We start from the raw sequence: 13346 nt of genomic DNA on the forward strand, positions 1-13346 counted from the left end.
GCGACCCTGCCTAAGCCGGCTTAGACTATGCCAGTGGAAACGGCCTCTGGGCCCAGAGTATCCCTGCCACTGCGGAGGGAGTCCTCTTTCCAGCCCATCGTTAAGACCCCCGTGAAGCCCCCGGCGGAAAAAGAGGGGGGGGGCCGGTGGCCATTACAGACTCGGAATCAGCCTCTGAGGAGGAGCTGGTGGAAGCCGAGAAGGGCCTCAACGAGAGAGGTTCGAGAAGGTTCGATATCAGGGGACGGTCCCCACTGACGTGATCGAAGATAGCGACGATGGTGACGTAGAGGGCCCAGTGGAAAGGCCATCCCGTCCGTCGCAGCCAATACCCGAGCCCCAGGATAGCTCGGCGGCCATTTTGTTGGCAATCCAATCCTTATGTACCGAGATAAGGTCGAGATTACCACGGACCCCGAGGGAGGATCCAGAACCGGGCCCGTCTGGAAGCCCTCGAACAAGCGGAGGAGAGTCCACCCCGCTCCGCCCTTCGTGCCTGCGAGACCTGTGGACCCTCGCCGGACCCTAGAGAGGATACAGCGACTGACACAGTGACGGGGACGGACGATAACAGTGGTGATGACACAGCGGACATCCCGTCATCACACAACACGGCCCCCCCCCCCCCCTCTGCGGGCTTCACCAGCCGAGGAAATTGGCTCTTTCCACGCCATGATAACCAGGGCATCCAAGCTCTTCCAGCTCTGCCCTGAAGAACAAAAAAAGGAAGGGTTTCTGTACCAACGACGAGAGGCCAAGAGGAAGACGGCCCTCGCGGTGCCTTTGCTCGACGACATCTGGAATGAGGGGCTTGCTGTCCTCAAGAACCATTCCACGGCACCCGCCAAGAGGGACAGGTATGAGAGGAAGTACCGCGTCCCCGATGCCGCCCCTGTGTGCCTCAGGGCCCAGCCCACGCCGGACTCTGTCGTCTCGGCAGCGGCTAAGAAGAAGGCAGCGGGTGTGGCGGCTTCAACTTCCACTTCCCCGCCGGACAGCGAGGGCAAGAAGTTGGACTCCATGGGACGATGAGTCATCTCATCGGTGGCGACGACGATTAAGACGGCCAATGCCTTAGCGATCGTGGCCCGCTACGACAGGGAGCTCTGGTTCAAGATAGCCCCCCCTGCTAGACTTCCTACCTGACGACAAGAGGGCAGAGGCCCTAGAAATTCTGCAGGAAGGCAAGGTGGCGTCAGATCACGCCATAACGGTGGCAACGGACATTGCCGATACCGGATTTCTCCAACTGGGCAACAGAGTTTGCCTCCGACGACGAGGATGGCTCAAGGCGACAGACTTTCGCCAGGACATCCAGACCAGAGTGTTGGACATGCCGTTCGACGGCAACAACCTCTTTGGTAAGGCGGTGGACGAGTCTCTACAGGCCATCAAGACCAACTCGGAGACGGCCCGGGCCTTAGGGGTGCTTCAACAGCGACAGCCCTTTTGGAGCTCCTGAGGCAGACAGGGTGCCTCCAAAGGTTCCAGCGGTGGCTCCTCCACTTACCGCCAGGTGGCCCGCTCCTCTTCCCAGGAGGCCTACAGAGGTCGCGGCAAGCAAGGGGGATCCCGCAGTCGTTGCCAAGGAGGCCAAGGCGGCAAGGCCGCCTCCAAGCAAGACTGACCCGGCCGTGTTGTCGGGCCCCCACCGAAGCACCCTGGTGGGAGGCTGGCTGACGAAGTTCATCAGCATGTGGGAGTCCATCTCCACCGACCGTTGGGTGTTGGACACCCTGGCCAATGGGCACTTGCTGGAATTCCAAAAGAAGTGCCCTCGCATTCCTCCCGTGGCCAGGAAGGAAAATCACGTCCCTCAACTGCTGTTGGAGGTAAGGGCGATGCTCCAGAAGGCTCCGGAGTGTACTCGAGGTACTTCCTCGAAAGGAAGAAGAGAGGCGGTTGGCGCCCCATCCTGGACCTGCGTTGCTTAAACAAGTACATCAAGGCGTAGAAATTCAGGATGGTCACCCTCCAGCACGTGCTGGGACAGCTGGAGGAAGGCGACTTCCTGTCGTCTTTGGACCTGGAGGATGCTTACTTCCACATCCCTATTCTAAAAAGGCACAGGAAGTTCCTCAGGTTCGTGGTTCAGGGACGCCACTACCAATTCAGAGCCCCACCGTTTGGATTAAAGTCGGCACCCAGGGTTTTCACCAAGTGCCTGGCACCAGTGGCGGCGCGGCTGCGCATGCAGGGGATCCATGTTTACCCCTACCTGGACGACTGGCTAATCCGGGCAAGGACAAGGGAACTCGCCGTCGAACACATGGTGAGGACCGTCCGGTTGCTCACGGAGCTGGGGTTCGCCATCAACTACCCCAAATCCCACCTAATTCCATCGCAGATAGCACTGTTTCTGGGAGCGAAGCTCAATACAGTGGGGCAATTGGCCTCCCCTTCAGAGGAGAGGACGAAAACCATCCTGGGCAAGGTGCGACGCCTGCTAGCCACGGACGTGGCCTGGGTGAGGTCCATCAAGTCCCCCCTCGGGAGGATGTCCTCATACATCTATCTTGTACCCCTTTGCAGACTTCGGATGCGTCCGCTACAGGAGTTCCTCGACGCATGCTGGTTTCAGACGACAGGCTGTTTCGAGGACAGGATCCCTCTCGAAGAGGAGTTCCGTCGGGCGATCTTATGGTGGGGCATCCGTGCTCACCTCACAACAGGCACGGAATTTCAAATCCTGGCGTTTCAGGAGACGGTGACAACGGACGCCTCTCTGGAGGGTTGGGGGGGCCCACACCGGAGACCTCCACGCAAGAGGCCTTTGGCTCCCGGAGGATAGGTCACTCCACATCAACATTCTGGAGCTCCGAGCAGTGTTCTGGGCTCTCAAGTCGTTCCTTCCATCCCTCAAGGGCAAGGTAGTGAGGATCTTCACCGAGAACACCACCACGATGTTCTATATACGGAAGCAAGGAGGCACCAGATCCCCAGCCCTATCCAAGGAGGCCCAGGATCTGTGGCACTGGGCCGTCGCCCAGGGGATGTTTCTGGTTCCCTTCCACCTGGCAGGAATAAAAAACACCATCGCCGACTCACTCAGCAGGGAGCTGCGCTCGTTCCACGAGTGGGAACTGTGCCAGGATCAAGTGGATCGACTCTTCCAATGATGGGGAAAACCCCAGATCGACCTGTTCGCGACGGCGACGAACTCCCAAGTGCCAGAGGTTAGCCAGCAGGTTCCCACAGCCGAGGAGCACGGGCAATGCTTTCTCGTTTCCTTGGGACGCCCTGTTTCTATACCCATTCCCTCCATTGCCGTTGCTGCTCCGCCTCATCAGCCAGCTCAAGAAGTCCAGGTGCAGGATGATCCTCGTCGCACCGGCGTGGCCGAGGCAGGTCTGGTTCCCGGACCTTCTGGACTTGTCAATGTCCCCGCCAGTCAGGCTGCCGGCGCTGGCGGATCTTCTCTCCAGAGAAGGAGGCGCCATTCTACATCACGACCCACAGTCGCTGAACTTGCAGGCCTGGCTCCTGCAGCACAAGAGTTTGGAGAGTACGATATCCCGGCTGATTGCAGAGAGGTTCTTGCAAAGGCCAGGGCGTCCTCAACTCTCAAGTGTTACGGTCATAAATGGAAGAGGTTCTCTGTCTGGTGCCGTGCACAGATGATTAACCCTCTGCGGATTACGGCGCCTCAAGTGCTGCGGTACCTACTGTCGCTGGCCAAAGCTGGACTGGCTCACGCCTCCATAAAAATACATCTGGCTGCCATCTCCCGAAATACCAGGACTACGGGACGGGCGTCCTTGTCGTCGCATCGCCTAGTGAAGGAATTTATGAAGGGACTATTCCGATCATTCCCACCGGTGAAGGCTCCTGCCCCGGCGTGGGAGCTTAATGTGGTGCTGACCAGGCTCATGGGAGCCCCATTCGAGCCTGTGCATTCGGCGCCTTTGAAGTTCCTGTCATGGATGACGGCGTTCCTCGTGGCCATCACCTCTGCACGACGAGTGGGTGAGATTCAGGCCCTATCTTGCAAACCTCCATACTTGACTTTTCATGACATGTGGGTGGTGCTGAGGTCGCACCCCTCCTTCATGCCCAAGATGCCATCAGACTTCCACCTCAACGAGCCCTTGGTGTTACCAGTTTTCTTCCCGTCGCCTTCGACGCGGGCCGAGAGGACTTTGCACTCATTGGATTTAGGTAGAGCGCTGAAGTTCGACGTGGACCGCACAAAGAGTTTTCGGAAGACATCACAACTGTTTGTGAACTTCGGGTCTGTGAATCAAGGGAAGGCTCTCGAAGACTTCCATTTCCAGATGGCTCTCTGGCTGCATCATGCATTGTCACCGGTTGGCAAACCGACCGCTGCCCGGCCGTCCGAGAGCCCATTCGACCAGAGGAATCGCTGCTACCACGGCGTTCCTGTCTGGTGTGCCCCTGCTGGACATCTGCAGGGCTGCTACGTGGAGGTCGACGCACACCTTCACAAGATTCTACTGCGTCGATTGGGACTCCAGGGAGGAGTCCAGGGTCGGGCAAGCAGTTCTGCGAAACCTGTTCGCTTAAGGTGAGCCTGGTGAGGAGGTAAGAGATGCTTAATGTTGAGCCTGTTGCCACCTCCCGTGGTTGTGCATGTGTATACTGCTATGTATTCTTTTATTCATGAGCATGTGAATCCATGCCAGACCCCATGCTGGAGAAGGAACAAGTTACTTACCTGTAACTGTTGTTCTCCAGGCTGTCCAGTCATTTGGTCGAAAATAAAAGATCGAATGACCATTTGGTCGAAAAAAAAAGGTCGAATTTTTTTATTTATTTATATATTTTTTCCGTTTTGGTTGGTAAAAAAAATAAAGAAAAGGGGGGGGTTGGGAGGGAAGCCACCCCCCCCCCCCCCATTAAAAAAAAAAAAACAATTCGACAATTTTTTCGACCATTTGGCATTCGACCAAATGGCATTTGATCATTTGGTTTTCGACCAAATGACTGGTAACCGTTCTCCAGCATGGGTCTGGCATGGATTCACATGCAAACCCTCCCGCCTACCCCTCTGTGGCTCTTCACTTGGTCATACTGCCACTTCACGTGCTACCAAATCTGAAGATGGCTGCCAGAAGCAGGGCTTAGGTAGAGGGCAGTCATTGGCTGGGGGCAGTATGACCCAGAGATCAGTGATTGGTTACTACTAAGAAAGACATATCAGAAACGAAAATGATACTGATTTTTTCTTTACCGAGAATTCCCAGCCTGACGACGGGCAATATTCATGAGCATGTGAATCCATGCCAGACCCATGCTGAAGAACAACAGTTACAGGTAAGTAACTTGTTCCTTATTCTTATTATTCCAATCCACATAAGGTACATACGCGCATCAACTACATGCTCACGGGCATTGAACCCTTGGATGAATTTGTCACTGCTGAATATTAAGCCAGGGTCCTCTCAGACCATGTGCCTCTGGCAGCAACTTTGCGGAGAGCGGTAGGCAGACCCCCAATCCCGGCGTGGAGGTTGAGGGCGAAAGCCATTCAGGGTCCATATGGGAGACAAAATCGATTAAGTTTTTCGCCCTTAACTCCGGAAGTGTGGACAGTGCCTGTCCCTGTGGGAATCTTTTATGGTAGCGATGAGGGGAAAGGCGATCAGTAAAATGGGTGGAATACGGCAGGACCTAATACGCAGCCTTTCCAGAAAGGAGTCAGAGATAGAGGAACTAGCGAATGAGGGTGAGCAAACAGCAGGAAATGTGGGAAAATGCTTACTGTATTAAGATTGGAATGTATAGCAGATTGGGAGCATCTGGGTAAATATGACTATGCACAATACATTGAGAGACTACATCAAAGTCGGGACAAGCCAGGGAGGGTACTGGTCTTGCTGTGCCGATGAGAAGAGGTAAATGAGCAGCTCCATTAAGGACACGTGTGGGTAAGGAATGGCGGGCCCAAAGTTAGATCAACTCAATCTTTAGCAGGTTCTACCAGCAGCTATATGGCACAAACACAGGTGGCAGTGCAAGGGACATATCAGCAGGTTGCAATGCTAGACGCCCCGCTCACTCGAGACAAAATTAAGGTGACCATACTGTTGCTGCCTTTCTGTAAAACACCGGGGGCAGACGACCTCCTGGCAGAATTCTATAATGAATATGCCGGTGATCTTGCACCCAAACACCTGCTGATGCTGGAGGAGGCCTTAGAGACTGGGCAGCTGCCTGCCAGTATGAGAGAATCCATAATAGTGCCAATACTGAAACCTGGCAAGACACTGCTGGAATGCAGCCCGTGCAGGCCACTCTCAATGATTAACCAGGACTGCAAGATTCTCACTGCGCTCCTCTTGACAAGACTGAGAATGCTGTGTCAGACTGTAGTGGCTTCGCTTGTCGCGATAAATGCGTTTGACTCCCTGTGATGTGATTGGCTACATGCCACCTTGCACCACTTCGGAAATGGTCCGCGATTTCTGCGTTGGGTAAAATTGATCTACAGGAAGCCAATGACCAGAGTACGTACCGGGAAGCGTATCTCAGACAAGTGGCAATTGCGCAAGGAAACCAAGCAGGGGTGTCCGCTTTCTCCCATGCTGTTCATCCTGGCCCTGGAACCCTTGGCGGCTTTCCTCCGGATGGATTTCAGGGCCACAGTCATACCAGTGGGAGGTAGCACGCATGTGGTCTCACTGTATGTGGACGACAAGTTACTTTACTTAATAATCCGGAGGTCAATGTGCCATACATGCTTGAGCTTTGGATGGCTTTGTGCAGCTTTCGGGCATAACTAGAAGTAAGGCGAAATCAAGGCTTTTCCCACTGGCGAGCTGGATCTGGGGTGTCTACCGAACCTAGAGTTGCAGTTGGCCGTGGACAATTTTCGATATTTGAGGGTGGACTTTTATCATGATCCTAAGAGGGAATATGAAATGAACATGCTACAGGCACTTAAGGGATTGAGAATTAAGGGAAGTTCTGGCAGAGGCTCCCCCTGTCCATGATTGGAATAGTGGTGCTTCTCAAGATGATGGTGTTGCCGCGCCTATTGTACCACCTCCTAAATATACCCTACGACATCCCTGGGCTGTTCTTCAACAAACTCAACTCCACCGCCAGGGGGTTCATCTGGGAAGGCAAAAGGTGCAGAATGTCACTGGGCGCATTATGCAGGGACTTTAAGGATGGCAGTATTAAACTGCCGCATTTTGAATCTACTATCTCGCAGGTTAGTTGCAGTTCATTATGACTTTGGTTGGCGGAGGAGATTTTGCTGGACGCTGGCATACTGCAGGATGAGGCTAGACCATACTGTTTGAAGGAGGTACTCTGGTTGGGAGATGCTAGCTTGCAGAGAAAGTCTGTGCTACTAAAATTGGGGCGGAGGCAATGGCATAGACTATGTTGACTGGTGGGCAGGCCGGATACACACTCCACCAACATACCTTTGACGGCAATAGGTGGGAGGGATCACTAGGAGGTCTGTACCTACAGATTCCACTGGGAACTTTGCAAGATTTGTTTAATGGCAGCACTTTGATGGGTTTCCCTGAATTGATGGAGAGGTATGATATCCTCATGGGCCAGTTTTTAACATACCATAGGGTGATAAAGGAAACTGAGGCCAGGTGGCCAGTGATAAGGATGGGCATCGAGGGGGACACTGTATTGGATTCTCTCTATGACCTATCAGAGTGGTTACATGTGATCTCTAGGCTTAATGAAATGTTACCGGACACACGTATGAGTGGTGCGAGTGATGTTCGCCTGACAGTCTGTTTTGGAAAGGTAAATGATAATTAAATGATAATCTGAAATGTTCTTCCTCCACAGGCAGATGTAATGCACTTGGCAGAATCCAGTGTCCAAAAGCAGCTGTTTCTTGATGTCTTGGAAGGGACAGAAGTGCTGGTGAGTGAACACATTGTTCTGGCAGAGTGATTTATCCACTTCCTCATATAGTCTCTGGTGGAGGGCCCTCAGGGGCTACAACTGCACCTTCTTTTTTTTTTTCTTTTTTTTTCTTTTTTTTTTTTATTGTGGTACAACAAAATTTTGGTTTTTCACAAAACGAAACAAAGATAAAGCAGATCATCATACATAGTAAATTAAAAATACTTAAAATATCAGTAAACTCAAATCATAAAATCCCTACTCTCTGAGGCATGCCAAAGAACAGTTTTTAGCAATATTTTAGTGGAATTAACCCGGTCTGTTGTAACACTCTAATGACGTTTATCTTTAAGGCAGTTTCATGGCCAGCAATCAAACTCTCCCAAATCATCTCTGAAGATAACCGATCAATTGAAGCGCTAAAACGCCCTAGATGTTTCTCTCTAGCATCCCAGGTCCCCTGGCAGAATCTTAACAAATGCTCAGTTGACTGTTTTTTTAGGTCCTTACATTCTGGGCATAACATTTTAATTCTCTCCTCACAACCCCAACGGACACAAACTGATCCCGTTTGAACCAAGTTGAGTCGAACTCTAGGGAAGTTCTGTCTCACCTTGGCATCTGGGAATTTAAGCAGATATTTTGGAAGATGACCAAGTTTCTTGTCTTTAAGGGAATGGGAGGCCGCTACAGAGGACTACATTTGATTGATTGTCCTAACCTTCATACATGCCAACTTGTTGTGAGTGTCTTCATCTGCACCATCACAGCCCCTTTTTGCACTAATGGCTTTATTTGGATCCTTGCACCATACTCCATTTGTGCAGGCGGGTGTCTTTGTCTGCTCAATTGTTGTGAGCAGCTTTATCCACCTTCTTGCAGTTTGTTATAGGTTTTATCTGTCACAAAGTGTGCCCTGTTAAACATTTCTGGTGGTTTTTATGCACCCTCAGTTTGTTGATAAATGTGGATGGCAATGCCTTGTTGTCAGATATTGTGCCGAGTAGCCTTTTCTGCACCCTTTACAGTGGGTGGTAGAAGGTTCCTTTTCCACCCTTGCACAAAGCTGTTTGGGTTTATATGCTCCCTTGACAGTTACTCTTAATGGGTCTTGTACTGTGCACTGTCGCCACTTGCGTGGTCTCTTGGCGGTCTGGCGGATCCGCAATGGAAGGAGGGTTCTGGTGTTTTAATGGTGTTGAGAGGGAGAAGGGCAAGGAAGCTTTGATGTGCTGTTGCAGCTTCAGTTCGGAGGGACCAGTCACTGGGCGTTAGTGCGTTCTCGGTTGGTATTCGTCATGTGTTGAGGTGTGGGTGTGTGAGAAACCAGAAGGTGTCTCACCCACTAGTCCCCCTGGATCTGCTATCCAGGTGGCCAGGACACGGCCATCGCTTTTGTATCCAGTCCCTGGGGGTGGACCTGTGCGGGAGGATCACCTGGGTGTTCAGTCTTCAGGAAGTGGGAGTGGAACACCATATGGTGAGAGCGCTGTATCCCCTTCCTTGAAATACCTTTACCCCATCCTACCAGGTAGGATATTTAGGGACTCTAGCCCTCTCAGCCCCCTTTACAACGCAAACACTTTATCACGGATAGCCCACTCTGGGAGAAAACAGAGTAACACCCAAGCATTATGTGTCCCAATACAATGGTAAGTCAAGGTCAGGCAATTACTGACCATCACACACACCTGACTTTCATTACACTTCCCCCACACAGATAAAAGGCAGAGCACGAGAGCACCCTCTGAACGAGGAAAAGCACACAAGGAAACAGCTGTTTCGAGACGGCAGCTGAGCGGCAGAGGAAAGATGGCAAAACCGAAGGGAATCGCAAGGAGGGAAATTCCCTTGACCTTTTCGACAAGGACCCGTTACTTTCCAGAGACCGTGAGAATAGAAAGCGTAAGACCAGGAAACCAAGCTGAAAAAGCCTGCATTTTGTGTCGGAAATACCCAGGGCCCTCGCGCATCAATAATTGGGGCGGGGAGAATCACCAGCCCCTGTGGTACCATCCTTGGCTCCAAAAACAAAACCGAACACAGCCGGTGAGTTGGAGAGACGGATACAACACCGGTCTGTGTTGAAGCCAAAATTGCAAGCAGCAACATTATATGGCAAGCGCTGGAATGAACATTGTTAAACCATCTGCGATAAGAGACGCAAATGAAGTTGAACTGTTGATGAGTGATTGAACTTTAAAGCAAGCTACAATACCTTTAACAGAGTGGTCCGGCACAGTGTGGGTGCTCAATCAAAGGTCTCTGTAAGGTATCCAGCCAAGAAGTGTCAAACATAGATACATTTGGTCCAAGCCCGGCAGAGGGAGACCAATTGAAAGAGAATGAATAAATGTGAATCGAAGTGGTCCTGCGACGGATCAAACGAAATCCTGTTCACAGTTGAAAGTATTTTGATTTTGATGAAGTAGAGAAAGATTGGAAAAGTACATACATTTGGTCTGAGACCGGCAGAGGAAGACCAATTGAAGGGGTTGTGTTAAAGTGGGTCTGAGCCTGGCGGAGGGGCACCCGGGGTGAACAGTAAATCTCCCGAGAAGGTGCATAAGTGAAAATCCTGAGACAAAGGGAACTTAGTTTTCTTGTGTTGCGTCAGGCCCTCTAAAATAAGAGACTTTGAATGGCAAAGAGACTTTGGCACAGAAGTCCAGAAGGCCCTGATAAGTCTTGAACTGCAGCATTGTGCTAGAGTAGCCATAGTGTGTGCTAAGCTCGAATGTGCCGCCTTACCCTGTACTGAAAACGTGGGGAAGGGACGCCACCGGCTTGAATGTCCTGACATATCATTTTGGGAACACTTTTCTTTTGCACAACATTGTTTCCCACACTGTTGGGGATAATTCTCATTTCTGTGCCAATTCCCTTCAACCTTAGAAACCCTCCGCTCTTTTGCTGCACTTTAGGACTTTTAATTTTTATCCTGGAGTGAGTGAGACCTTTTTCTCACTCTCATGCATTTTTTTTTCTTTTCAAATAAGCTTTATTAGTGAATTAGCACAGGCAGAACTAAAACAGTACATTTTCTTATACACATATTACGAGATTCACTGTGCAGATTTCATTTTTCCTCCCTCCCTAATCACAAGTTGTTTTAACTTCTACCCTAACCTCCCCCCCACTTACAACTACACCTGAACCCTCACCTCTCCATACTAACTTGGCCCCTGGGCGGCTAAGGCAGCTATCTCATTGGAACATGCCTTTGCCAGGCTCCTTCCATCATTTGCCCCACCTTTGGGTTCAAGTCTTTCTTCCGCATTCACTGATAGCTCTTATGAAATATCTTTGGGTCCTGAGTAGAGGTCTGCCTGCGCTTTCCCCTCCCCCCTGTCGCCAGCTGAAGTGACCTCCACCCTTCATTTCCCTCTCCGTTCTTGGCTCCTGCATCTGGTTCATACTCGCCCTGTGGAGTCCTCCCTAAGCTCTGGGCAGCCGTTTCTAACATTTAAGTGTGCCCTCTCCGGGTCGTACCGCTCCAGGAAGGGGGCCCACTCCATTTCCCATTGACGGGGACTGTTCATGCAATTGTCTGGTCAGCTGTTCCATTCTGTACATGTCATGGGCCTTTGGGGCCCATTGTCTCTCCGTGGGGGGTTCCTCCCTCTTCCATCCCCCGGTTAGGAAAGCCCCGGCTGCTTACAGCAAATAATGTGGCATATGCAGGAGTTTTACCCAGTCCCCCTCCACTATCTCCACCCCAAACAATACGAGAAGGGGGTCCAGATGCCTGTAAATCCTGCCTAGGCTCCTTATTCACCTCAGAACCTGCTTCCAATATTTCTGCACCTTCTCACACGCCCACTCCATGTGCCAATAGTCTGCCGTTTACCTGCATTTGCTCCAACAGTGAGGGTCAGCTCCCAGGTATATCTTTGATAGTCTTACAGGGTCCCATTGCCACCTATATAGAAGTTTGAGCCCATGTAGCTTGTACTGAAAGGCCACTGAGGTGCGGTGTGCGTTCACGCATAACGTTCGCGACTGGTCCAATTCCATTCCCATGTCCCTTTCCCATCTCTTCTTGGACACTTCACTCCCTGCACCTCTAGTAAAGCTTGGTACAATTTGGGTATTAGTCCTCTCATCCCCTTCTCCGTGTTCAGTATCCTCTCCGTACCTGTCAATTCCCTCTGCAACTCTTCCTTCCAACCATCTGACATCAGCACTCCTTTGAGCTGTATGTATTTGAACACTGAGATGTTGCCTCCGCCCAGAGAATCTCTTCCAGCTCGCTCAAGTCTATGAACCCATCCTTCTTTAGGACTTGTCACACTCACTCCAGCCCTACCTCAAACCAATCTTGGAAACTTTTGTGGTCTGGGATGTGGTCTCTTATCGTTGTAGCCCATATGTGTCTCAAAGGTTAGGGCCATTTTGTGACCCCCACCATTTCCCTTTTGACCCTCCAAAGACTCCAAAGCGGGCCCAGAATCTTATGTGTCTTTACCCTGCTCTGGGCTACTTCCTGCGGTGCCCAGAGCCACTTCCCCACCGTGACTGGTCTGAACAGACAATTCTCTATGCCTATCCCATTGTTTGTTTGTCCCCTCTCATGTGGGGGACCAGGGCTGTAAATCGAGCTGTAGTAAGTGCGCATATCGGGCAGACCCACACCTCCCTTTTCTCTGGGCTGCACTAATACTCTATAGGCAACTCTTTGTTTCTTAAGAAACTATATGAGGAACTTCTTCGGGGATATCAACTGCAGAGCCTCTGCGCCCTATAGTCCCTTTGTCGTTATGAAAAAGTGTTGCATGCGTATGAAGGCAAAAAACTGAGACATGAGTCCCTCTCCTCTGTTTACATAAAATAGTATCAAAATGATGCCATTTGAAGTTCAATCCAACTCAAATTTTTATTATTGAGTGGTATTTAAATATTGTGGTTGGCCCTCTGTGATAACACGTGTTTCGGCATACTTTATGCCTTTATCAAATCAGGGCGTATCACAAATAAACCTGATTAGTCAATGCAATTTTTCCAAAATACAGTATCAAATGCCATCATAAAAATAAAAAATGGAAAATAATCATAATTGGGAAAGTAAAACGTGTGTGTTAGCATAATGTTACATTGCATTATTTCGGATTAATCATTGCAAATTTAATTGGTACACATTCTGTGGTATATGCCACACCACATATCATTGTTTCCAATACCAGCCCATCATCACATTTCATTTGTGGTGTCGATTCGTAATGATTATTGACCATATCATATTGCAATTGCCAACACTGAGATTTTGCGCCTCCGCCCAGAGAATCTCTTCCAGCTCGCTCAAGTCTATGAACCCATCCTTCTTTAGGACTTGCCCCACTCTCTCCAACCCTGCCTCAAACCAATCTTGGAACCTTTCATGGTCTGGGATGTGGTCTCTTATCAGTGGAGCCCATATGAGACTCAAAGGTGAGGGCCACGTCGTGACCCCCGCCATTTCCCTTTTGACCTTCCATAGACTCCAAAGCGGGCCCAGAATTTTTTGT

General features: G+C 50.6%; 1 protein-coding gene across 4 annotated transcripts in view; it reads left to right on the forward strand.

Annotated features, from left to right (window-relative positions):
• Positions 1-13346, forward strand: part of NUP188 (nucleoporin 188) — a 1828090-nt gene that overhangs the window by 1342623 nt on the left and 472121 nt on the right. For all 4 annotated transcript variants that reach the window (XM_069609202.1, XM_069609203.1, XM_069609201.1 and 1 more), the window contains one exon: positions 7783-7860. In XM_069609202.1, the coding sequence (XP_069465303.1) occupies positions 7783-7860 (78 nt within the window). The remainder of the gene's footprint in view (positions 1-7782; positions 7861-13346) is intronic.

Source organism: Ambystoma mexicanum, chromosome 8, assembly GCF_040938575.1.
Source record: "Ambystoma mexicanum isolate Mex_15411 chromosome 8, UKY_AmexF1_1, whole genome shotgun sequence".
NCBI classification, from domain to species: domain Eukaryota; kingdom Metazoa; phylum Chordata; class Amphibia; order Caudata; family Ambystomatidae; genus Ambystoma; species Ambystoma mexicanum.